This window comes from Helianthus annuus, chromosome 6 (genome assembly GCF_002127325.2).
Source record: "Helianthus annuus cultivar XRQ/B chromosome 6, HanXRQr2.0-SUNRISE, whole genome shotgun sequence".
NCBI classification, from domain to species: Eukaryota; Viridiplantae; Streptophyta; class Magnoliopsida; order Asterales; family Asteraceae; genus Helianthus; species Helianthus annuus.
The window spans coordinates 29,764,440-29,776,124 of NC_035438.2; the positions used below are offsets into that span (position 1 = coordinate 29,764,440).

General features: G+C 35.5%; 2 protein-coding genes across 3 annotated transcripts; both read right to left on the reverse strand.

The window, feature by feature from the left end:
* Nucleotides 1-1,407: 1,407 nt before the first annotated feature.
* LOC110896055 (cytoplasmic 60S subunit biogenesis factor REI1 homolog 1) lies at nt 1,408-4,299 on the reverse strand. Its single transcript, XM_022143480.2, has 5 exons — nt 4,022-4,299; nt 3,031-3,567; nt 2,767-2,933; nt 2,435-2,650; nt 1,408-1,814 (listed from the first exon to the last, which is right to left on the reverse strand). The coding sequence occupies exons 1-5, from the start codon at nt 4,124-4,126 to the stop codon at nt 1,664-1,666; spliced, it is 1,176 nt and encodes a 391-aa protein (XP_021999172.1). The 5' UTR covers nt 4,127-4,299; the 3' UTR covers nt 1,408-1,663.
* A 2,613-nt stretch (nt 4,300-6,912) lies between these two features.
* LOC110896056 (SH3 domain-containing protein 2) lies at nt 6,913-11,297 on the reverse strand. Of its 2 annotated transcripts, none has more exons than XM_022143482.2 (10): nt 11,053-11,296; nt 9,650-9,754; nt 9,466-9,535; nt 9,240-9,388; nt 8,521-8,622; nt 8,191-8,385; nt 8,016-8,078; nt 7,789-7,920; nt 7,600-7,674; nt 6,913-7,191 (listed from the first exon to the last, which is right to left on the reverse strand). In XM_022143482.2, the coding sequence occupies exons 1-10, from the start codon at nt 11,110-11,112 to the stop codon at nt 7,096-7,098; spliced, it is 1,047 nt and encodes a 348-aa protein (XP_021999174.1). In that variant the 5' UTR covers nt 11,113-11,296; the 3' UTR covers nt 6,913-7,095. The 2 variants fall into 2 exon arrangements, with proteins under 2 accessions (XP_021999174.1, XP_021999175.1); XM_022143483.2 differs by having other exon boundaries at nt 6,953-7,224; nt 11,053-11,297.
* Between the last annotated feature and the right edge of the window lie 388 nt (nt 11,298-11,685).

An 11,685-nucleotide genomic window follows, 5' to 3' on the forward strand; every position in this document is an offset into this window, starting at 1 on the left:
GGGCCGAATTCCAACGGTTGTGGCGTTAAAGATGTGGAATATCGATATTGAGGACTACTTGTGTCCCTTATGCAACTCAGGCGAAGAAACCGTTAGTCATGTGTTCTCATTTTGCAATATAGCGACTCAGGTGTGGCAGCATGTTGGAGTGTGGTGTAAGGTGGCGCCTTTCATTACTACGTCGGTCAGAGAGCTCCTCGATCTTTACAAGCATGTAGGGTTGAAAGGGAGTGCGAAGGAGGCTTTTGAAGGTATCATCAAGGTTGGGTGTTGGCGCAGCTGGAGAGCTAGGAACAAGCTTAAGTTTGAAAACAAGCAAGTTCGGGTAGAAGAGATAATTAGTGAAACGAAGTCTATTGGTTTTTATGGTTTAGTAGTAGAACCAAATTTAGGTCCTTGTCTTGGACCGATTAGTGTAACTTTGTTATCATGTAGTTATGTGGTTCTGTTGTGTGTGGCCGCTACGTTTCGTGGGTTGTTGGGTTTTAATGAAGTTTACGTTTCAAAAAAGGTTTACTTTGTAAAGAAAAAAAAACTAAACCACAAAAAGACAAACACAAATGTTACTATTCCTAATATGGTAAGTAATTTGAAAAAGTTGTTGCCAAAACAAAAAGCAAAAAACATTATTATTTCTCATTCTGTTAGGGGTAGGGTTGGTCATCACTTGTACAAATTTCCTCACTCACAATATCCAATCAAATTTCGCCATGTCATCAACCATTATTCTATCACTCACAACCTTTTTTTAGTGGAAATGGCCATCACTCACCACCACACCCAACAATTTTCCACCAACCAACAATTTTCCTCACATCAGTCAAAAGATAACGCGTCAAAAATATAACGGGATTTAAGGTTGACGCGTGATGGCAAGGGGGTGGCGGTGGTATTTGGCCAAGTTCCACGCGTGGTATTTATTCATCACGCACAAAAGTGTTGCCACCCCGGGTGGCCTTAGAAGTTAATACGTATTTGAATACAACTTCTTTTCTATTATAATTTTGTGTACCAATTAATTTTATCTATAATTTTGTATACCAAATTAATTTTATCTTCTATGTTTATATGAGTTTTGTTTTAAGTCGTATCCAATACAATATTCTAATAAACATACAGTAAAATGTGTGTGTAGATATCAGTGATACAGAGCGATACAGTAAAATGTGTGTGTAGAGATGACTGTTGTGTGGAAGACGGTGTGGGGGCGGGTTCATGGGTACACCACCGCAAGTGGATGCGGGTTACAGCGAGATAAAGGAGGTGTCATATGGTGATTGGTGATGGTCAGCAGGTTCAAGTGGATGCAGGTTCCACCCTCAGCACCCTTATAAGTTATAGTCCCTTCAAGAATGGTACATTTTTTTCGATTGTGGAGATGGAATACTTGTTAAACTTTCATTGAAATAGACAAATCCCGGCAGAAAATTTGTTTGTGAATTTGCAATATGTTACAAATATTTGATTATGACATCCTTCCATTTACCCGCCCGCACCTCTACAAGGTGGCAGTGTATAAAAACCGACCCATGAACATCCTACTTGGTTACTACTTACTAGTGAAATATATTCCCTTTAAAAACAAATGGTACATTTATAATGACTAATAGGAAATACAAAAGGAGTCTGGCACTAGTATCTCAAACTTGTGAAGATTAAAGATTTAATGTGTAACATTCTTTGGAAGATTACGGATGACATTACTATTCATTCCTATCTTGGATCGCATCGTCTCTACCCCTGACCTATTCATCACCTTCATTCTCACCATGTTCTCTTTCGACTGCACTGTTGACAAACCCATGCTCCTATACCTGCACTCGCACATTAGAACAACACTTCAGACCAAAAACAAAGGAAAAAACAGAACACAAATCAACTACAATTCATCTTTGATTAGAACCGGTTGATATTACGAATTTAAACAACAGTTTGTTTGACCCCAAAAGTACATTAGGGTGTACGGTGTGGAAAGTGGTAAACCCACTTTACCGATTGGCAAACCAATGCCAACTTGTTTGCCGAACACCATTTGCCGAAAAGGGGGGTAAAATCGGTGAGTGGATGCCGATTCGGGAAGAGGGAGGGATGTGAGAGAGAGGGTATTGTGGGGTGGGGTCCAATCCAATCTCAACCAATCACACCTTTTTCCTTTTTTTAAAAAAAATAGTTTACCACTTCACCAAGTGTCTAAACCATTGCCAACATTTTGAGCATAGTTTACCACTTTGACATGGCACACTCTCATTGGTTGATTTTTTAGTTTGCCACTCAAAGTGTTTAACCACTCCCTACACCCTTAGTGTCAACCCAACCAACATTTTAACCCGGCCCGCACCAAATTTTGAACCCAAACTCATATTGACCCGTTACCCAAACCACCCATCTTGCCATCGTTAATTTTATACAAAAATGGTGGGATGCTTAGGTTTACCTAGCAGCTAGCACAGCTGTAGTGGCAATGCTATTTGGAGATGGACGTGGTTGTTGACGATAATAACGTATATATCCCCGGGAACCAATTGCTTTTGTAGATATTCCATCATCAGTTGATCTAGTAATAATGAGTTCAGATCCACCACTTCCAAGTTCTATGCGGTCACCGCCGACATCAAGAGTAGCGAGCTGCGTCCCATTTCCATCTACATAGCTAAAATAACAAGAGAAAATAAATCAACCAATCATTAGTGTCTGTCAATGACATAATCACAAAATTACATAAATTGAACCGCAAGATAATGAAATAACAGATTAATTAATAAGTACCTGCTGCTATAATCATAGAATTCGTCCAGCTCAGCTTCTCCTTCATCACCATCACCATAGTGCACTCTGCAATGACCTTTTGCCACCATGTGTTTCCTAACCGCTTCTAAACTGTTGAAAGGTTGGCAACTACTGCTGCAATACAAACACATGTAATCGCGCTTCACCTGCAAAATCATCACAACAAGACATATGGTAAATCTATGCAACACAACACTTCTACATTCATATTTAACACCAAAACGGCTGCTTCATGTGTCTAACCTTGAGTCCAAGATAAGTAAAAAAGCCATATGGATCTTTCAGATACTCGACATCGGGTATGAAAAAACCATGACTTTTGTGCATATGAATCATGCAGCTTTCAATAGTTTTATGCTCTTGGTCACACATAAAGCAACACGTCGGATCCAGCTCCTCTTCGCCTTCATCCATATCCACATCAGAGGATAATGATCCATCCATCTCATTATGATTCGAATACAATAAGTCAACATCTTGGTCAACCTCCTCCCATTCATCACTTTCTTCATCGTCGTGTTGGGGAAGTTTATTCGCCACACGGGTCGGAAGTGGCTTTATTATTGCAGTACTCTCACTTTGATGATCAGCCTGAGAGGCCCATGCTGTATGAACCCTAGATTTTAGATGCTGAGCATGAGCATTTGAACTTCTATATCCTTTGCCACATAGGCCACACGTATACAGCATAGGCGTCTCGTGCAGCTTACTGTTCTCTTTAGCTAGCGCGGACTGTCTGGCTAAGAAGAGCGCTTCTGTCACTCCTGGAACCCCTGCAATCTGTTGACCAAGATTGTTCATCATGTTAAGATCATTACAATTGAAAAAAAGACTCTGCACATAATTGTGCAGGAACTATTGAAGAAAATATAGGGACAACAATAAAACACACACTATATCATGTTACATACATGCAGGAGTATTTATACCCAAGAATATGACGGTTATTTAACTGTTCTTAACTACCTAAATGTCGGATACCAAATCGTTAATTGTCAGGTCCATTTTACCCGCATTCGATATAGTTTGACTTTTTTTTCTTGTACTACTTTGATTTCTAATTTTGACTCCTAAATAACATAGAATTTCTTGATAAATTCTAAGTTTCACACAATCTGATATCTCAAAGACCAACACTAATTACTGTAACTAATCAAATGTTCATATCAAATATTAAGGTTACAACATATCTATCTGGCTGGCTGGCTGGAGTATAGTATAGATGAATTTATACCTTGCGTTTGATGTTGTAGCGGTGCCACTCAGACTTGTAATGGGTCTTCTGACTTTTTACATCGGTGAATTCTTTGTTGCAGGCATTGCATCTTAACCCTAACATTTTTTTCTATATATATTTTTTTGAGAGAGAGAGAGAGATTGAAAGAAATACAGAATTTGTGGATATGAAATGGAAGGTTTATAGGCGGAGGACGTCGGTGTGTTGAAGGCGGCGAAGGGGGAACGATCTGACCTCATCGCTTGCGTATGCGGCGATAGGTAACGCTTTTTCCCGGGTTGACTGTTTACCTTTTCTCAATTTTATATTATTTTTTTGTCATTTTTAAACATTAAAAGTTTCTTGTTATTAAAAAAAAATATATATATATTTTTTTTACACCAATGAGAAATTCTCGTGAGGTCGATGAAGAATATTTTGTTCCATGCTCGGTGTCTTGTAGGTATTGTACCGAACACAACGAAATCACTGACCACATGTTCATGCTATTTTGCGTAGCTATTTGGCATTTTGTGAGTAGTTAGTGCGAAGTTTATCTGATATTTGTTTTCTGGTTCATGAACTTCTCTTGTTGCACAAACATGCTATAATTTGGGATGGCGGAAGAAAGTTCTTCAAGACATTATTTTCATGACTTGTTGGTGTATTTGGAAGGCTAGGAATGATAAAGTTTTCTCTAACAAGACGACTAGAATTTTGAAGACCATGAAAGACATCAATAGTAATATCAATCAAATCAAGTAAAAAAGAAGGGTATATTTAGCATTTAGCCAATTTCGAATATTAATAAGAAATAGTAATAGTAATATTAATAAACAAGGTGCTATTTTTTAGAAAAAATTACACCGTTGGTCCTTGTGATTTTTGTCAAATTTCAATTTTGGGTATTAATAGTTTTTTGTTTCAAAATCAGGTATTAATGTTCTAATTTGTTACAATGGTGAGTACTAAGGTCAAATCTTGTCACAATGTTGAGTACTAAGGTCAAACCTTTTTAATTTTTTTTGTTAAATCTTACTAAAATGACTAGAATGCCCTTTAATATCTAGAGAGTCTATTTTTTAATTAATTATATTTGACTAAAATAAGGTAAAGTTTTATTTATATTTTTATATTTTTCTGTTTTATTTATATTTTTTATAAAATTAAATGGATTTGAAGTTTATTATTTATAAACTTTGAGTTTATATATAATAACATGCTAGTAAAATAAACTTTTTAACTTAGTCTATATAATATTATATATAAACTCAAAGTTTATAAATAATAAACTTCAAATCCATTTAATTTTATAAAAAAATATAAATAAAACAGAAAAATATAAAAAATATAAATATAAATAAAACTCTAAATTACTTTAGTTAAATATAATTAATTAAAAATAGACTCTCTATTTATTAAAGGGCATTTTAGTCATTTTATTAAGACTTAATAAAAAAAGTTAACAAGGTTTGACCTTAGTACTCAATATTGTGACAAATTAGAAAGTTAATACCTGATTTTGTAACAAAAAACTATTAGCACCCTATATTGAAATTTGACAGAAACCACAAGGACCAACGGTGTAATTTTTTCTATTTTTTAAGATGATTGGATGAGTGCTAACTTCTATTGTGAGTGTGGCGACGTCGACGTCACGAATAGGGCTTTAAGTGATTTCAAATCAAAATATCTGAGTGGTTTTCAACATATTAAGGCATGGGAGGTCGTTCGTAAACATGACAAATGGGCATCAGTACCATTGTTGGGTGAAGATAGTGGAAGTTCAGGACAAAAAAGAAAGTCGTCCGATTCGGATAACTACAATACGGGTACACCGGGAACTGAGTTCAATAGCGATATACCGGACATAAACGTAGACCCCTCACCAACAAGACAAAAAAAAGAAAGAAAAGAGGCCCGCAACATCAACAACCGATAGCAAAACGACTTTGATCGAGAAACTCGCGCAATACACTCTTATGAAAGAAGAAAAAAAAGCACGGGCGATAGAGTTGACGAATATAAGAAAGAAACGCGAGGAAGACACCATAGCGTTAGTGGCGGAACAACGCGAGGCGGTGAAACAACTTTTGTATGATCTGGATTTGGAGACATTTACTAAGCCACACGACCATGCTTCACCCGAGATGTTGCCGTTTATTCTAGCGCGAAAATGAGATATCGCAAAAAAAATATAATTGGCCATGCAATTTCTAAATATTAGGTTTATTATTGTTTAATTTTCTAGTTTTAAGTATGTAATATGTTTTTTTTAATTAAAAGTACTTTTATTTAGTTTAAAATATGTTTTATTTATTTATGCATAATGTATAATTTCTAGAAAATAAAAAATATATAACTCAAACACCCTAGAGTGATTGAACCATACCTAGTGATTGAGTGCAAAATTGGGAGTGGAATGGGGACTTGACATGGCATAATATTGTTGGTTAGAGAATCACTCAAACACCCTAGAGTGATTGAACCATACCCTCCACCCTAAAGATTATTTTATCTATTTATTAAAAAAGTTGCTATAAATAACTAATTTATTTCATTATTAAAATAATATAATAACTTTTTGCATTTTTCTAAAAAATTAAATATCTATAATGTAAAATAAGAAAATATCCTTTTGCAATTTTCTAAAAAAAGTAAATATCTATAATGAAATTCAAAGGGATAAAAAAACAAAGAATTTACCAAACTATTACATAATAATATTGTAAGATCTAAAAGCAGCCAAAAACCATCATATTATGCCTACAGAATAAAGAGGCTCCTCACCAACAGAGCTTACATTCTTCATGATTATACTAACTTCAAACACTGGCAAAGCATGATCCCACTACTAATGCTGGTGACAAGTGTTAGTGGACCTCCTTGACATCCCCTTGCTCCCGCGATGACTTTAATCTTAGAACCGGATTAAAAAACTGTACCGTATGATATAACTTATACCATACATATAGATTTTTTATCACTCCAATATACAAGTACCCAAAGTACAAATAATTACATTTATACAACTTATACATTAGCTTTTGACATGCAGCTGTGTATACATCTTCTATATACACCTTAATTACCTAGTTCTTTTGAATATCTTGCCTTTCTAAATAAGCTGACGGGAACCAACCAATCTTGCCATTGCACTCCCCTTCGGACCATCCATTAGGAGACACCTATCAAGTAACAATCCAAACGTACACAACAATCTGACACAATTGATACATCAAAAAAAAGTATTGTATTATCTTTATGAGTCGATTTAGATTATGTTTAATCTTTGACAATTCCACATGCGTAAAATAAAAATTAACTAGAAATAAAAAAAAAGGCCAAACGGGTCGGAAGTCACCCAATGTGTTTTTGTTGAAGCACACAATCTCCTAACAGCTTTATCCCAAAATTAAGATTATAACTGTTATATTGTAGCAATGTAGTTTTTATGATCATATTTAACGCATTAGTTTTTATGGGTCTACTTGACCGACCCTTTTTGGCTGATGTTATTAATTACCCCTTTTGACCCATCACCCGGCCTTCTGATTTTGCATTACTTAATACCATACGTAGCAACAGAGCGGTACCTGGCGAACTATAACATAATCATCAACATTTAAGCTCAGCTCACCGTCTGCTTGAGCATCAAATGGATGAATGACCTAACAAGACAAATGAACCAAATGAATAAACACGAATGACTGAATTTACTCAAAACAACAAGAACTGCAATGAAGTTAGATTATAAACAGTTATAAACACTACTCAACCTTTACCTTTCCAATAAAATAATCATAATCTTTATTTTCATTGTGTACGCGTTGAGTGATGTCGCCAGATGGAACAATAACATCTTTCTCGGTAGCAGATTGAGACGATGATTCTTGCATATGCTTTGCCAAAATCAGCTAACACCAATAAAAAAAGATTTAAATCAACTGTTGTAAGTTATAGAGCATCCGGTTCTAGCTAACAACATGAAGATAGGGTACATAATGCTGACCTCAGCATGTAGCTCCTCTAGAATAGACAAAACGTGGCGGTGATAAGACCTTTCGGCATCCACCTACAAATTTGAACGACTTTATAAGAATTCACCCGAAACTAATGTTCTCCACAAAGTAAAACCCCTCATGTATATGAATTCTTTTAATACAGTCTGATGAGTGAAAAATTACTATCATAAGAAGCTTTTGCAAGGTTATTTGTTGTTGTTGTTCCTCTACCGACAACATCGCGGAGATTGCTTCTTTCTGAAGTGTGATCATCGAAGATCGGAGCTCACTTAACCGTGCTTCCATGTTTTTAAGTTTTAACGCACTCTCTGGAGTAGGATCTCGGACCTTTGTTTGCCGCCTTAATACTTCCACTGCCTGACCAAAACGTACATCTCAATCAAATTTACACGTGCACACACCCCCATACTTGCATACATATGTACATGTGTATATATATGTTAAGTATGTGGGGGTGTATATATATGTTAAGTATGTGGAACTGAAACATACCTGACTCTCAACTTCTTGGCGGAGTCTATCACAACTGCGTGCCAAGTGGCGAGCATCTTCCAATGAAGCTGATTTTATTGATGCTTTTAACGGCTCGGATACCTTCAAGAAAATGAGGTTAGTAAGGACTTGAATAAAGTTAAGCGGCTCACTATAATAAGACACGTGTAAAGAGCATATGTATGTGTTTGTACTATCTATATTAGCGAATAAATACACAAAACCACCACATACGAAATTTTAAAACATTGTCAAATACAAATAAAAGAAAGAGTAAAATGCCATTTTCGTCCCTGAGGAGAGGTTTGGCCAGTTTTGCAACTTTTGTCCAAAGGTTTGTTTTTCCGCATCTGGATCCAAAATGTTTGAAATCTTGTCACTTCATCCGGCTCGTTAACCCCTTCCATATTTCTCCGTTAATTCAGGGGTATTTCCGTCTTTTTTGTTAACTTAAAGGGCAATACAGACTTTTTTAGGGGTATTCAGTCTTTTTACATAAAGTGAAAAAGACCGAATTGCCCTTTAGGTTAACAAAAAACACGAAAAAACCCTGACTTATCGGAGAATCATGAATGGAGTTAACGCGCCGGATGAATATGGCAAGATTTCAAACCTTTTGGATCCAGATGCGGAAAAACAAACCTTTGGACGAAAGTCGCAAAACTGACCAAACCTGAGGGACGAAAATGGCATTTTACTCTAGAAGAAAAAAAAGCTACCTGGTGGTTAAGTATCTCAAGCATAGTTTCCCGCTTGTCTTCAATAGAATGACGTGAAGTGCCAAGTTCCGTAGCAGCTCTTACAAGGGGGAAACCAGGATTTACATTTTCGGTCCCATATTTGCGACAATCTTCAGCAAACCTTTTTTCTAAAACATGCCGAGTAAACTATTTATATTTCACTTATAAGAAATAAAAGAGCCAATGAAATCCCCGAAACATATACCTATTTGATTTTGCTTTTTGCCTATTGAAATAAACCCTTCAACACCACGAACAATGTCCTTTTGGAAATGCTGGCATGTAAAGAAACTAAAGCGTTAATTACATCAGAAATACATTGGTTCTTGATTGTTACACGAGAAGAAAAGAACTAAACAATATAAAAACGTCAGAAAGGAACAGTATACCTTAGTCTCCCTGGTAGATTTATAAAGATCTTGAAGTTTCTGATGACACCGAAGTTCTTCTTCATCGAATATTTCAGCATCTTTACCCAGTCGGCTTAATACAGCCTGCCAAAAAGCAGAGTCCCGCCAATGACGATAAATTTTTTTCTTAAGATGAAACTCGTGTTGGTGCAGTTACCAGTGCATCTAAGAGACTAAGACAGTGTGTGTACGTGATAGCTTATACAAAGTGAAACCACCCAAACAGCTACTATTTCAAACGAAGCCTGTTGATATAGCTCCAAATTAACAAACAGATCGTATAATCTCAAACGCCCCGCTTGCGGTGTGCACATATAATGTATATATGTGTGGCCCTCGGGGGGAAAAAGTGAAATTGCACTAATTTTAACGTTATTTTACTAATTTCGTGAAAATAACGTTAAAAGCGGCGGATGGTTAATTATGCATCATGGGGTGGCGTTGATAGCCGAAAGACAAGAGGGTACATGCATTAACCGGCTTTTGTCCCAATTGTTGAGTGTTATGTGCCTTATGTCCAAGGCTTGATGCAAAACTACTATCGAGCCAGGGGTCTCACTGGAAGCAGCCTCTCTATTCCTACGGGGTAGAGGTAAGACTGTCTACATCTTACCCTCCTCAGACCCTACCTTAGCCTTGCTATTGGTGGGATTTACTGAGTATGATGATGATGATCATATAATCTCACTAGCGAAATAGTCTACCTACATGATGGAGCTGTAAGCTTAAAGCAAACTATCAGAAATTAAAATTCTATACGTCTCGTTAATAATAAATTTTCTTTTTATTTTAACTAGCTCACCTAAAGAATACCAATGCTGAATGACTATTTTCAAGAATTTCAGAGCCAAAAAAACACAATTTCAAGCTCAAACTCAATATTTAAAATCTAAAACAGCTGGCAAACACCAACAAACCTAATTTAAATTTTAAAAGCTACATATATCACAATTTGCCAGTAACAAAAGCATGTAGACAATATTCAATCTCACATAAAGTTGACCAAATTTTCAATTGACAGTACAGTTATTGATCATAAGTCAACCAGTCTAATTTTTCAAATTAAAAAAAAAAAAAAAAGAAGATGCAACCTTTTACAAACACAACAAAAAGGGGCAAATTCTTTTCATGTATAATCTCTTCAATTACAACACATAAGCAGTTTTCCATCACCAATACACAAAATTACACCCACAAACTTAAAAAATAAATTAAAAAAAAAACAACTAGGGCAAAAGCAAATAAAAATAATCAAACAAACTGCCTCCTTTAAGAGTAATAAGAAGAAATCATAACTAAAATACCAAATTTAACACAAACAAACTATAGTACAAACAATAAATCATTAAGTTAACTAAACTTAAAAGAGTTAATGAACATACCTGCTGCTGTTTGGCTACTTGTTCCCTAAATTTGCTAGCTTGTCTTCTTAAAGCTTCCATTTTTTTGAAATTTCAACTCAGAATCGAAGTTGCTACTGAATCGGATTGATCGAGCATCAAGAAAAGGTTTGATTTTAGTGTGTAAAGGAATGAGGTGAACTGTTGTTGACGCGTAAAAAAGAAATTGGGATGCAGAAAAAGGTATGAACAGTGACGCGTATAGAGAAAGTTCGTCAAAGGATGATGTATCTATCAAAGTTTATAACCGTTTAGGCGCGACTGATTGATATTATTCACCTCGGTCGGTCGTAGTTTTTTTTTTTTATTCAAGGAGTTTGCTTATTTTTGTAAGAATTAGTTTAACAGGGTAAAGGAATCTTACTAAAAATGATAAGGTATACTGAAAAAAATAATATAATGTAAAAGAAAAAAGATATAATAATGTAAATAAAGAAAAGACATAATACTAAATAAAAAAAATACAATGATCTTAAAAAAATTCTAAAATCTAAAAGCGAAAAACCTACGATATCATATTGTAGAGTTCGACGAGGCGATTCCAATGCCGCTTGTATGAGGTCAATCAGAGTCCTTAATTTGGACCACTAAAATATCATTGTGCCACCAGCGAAA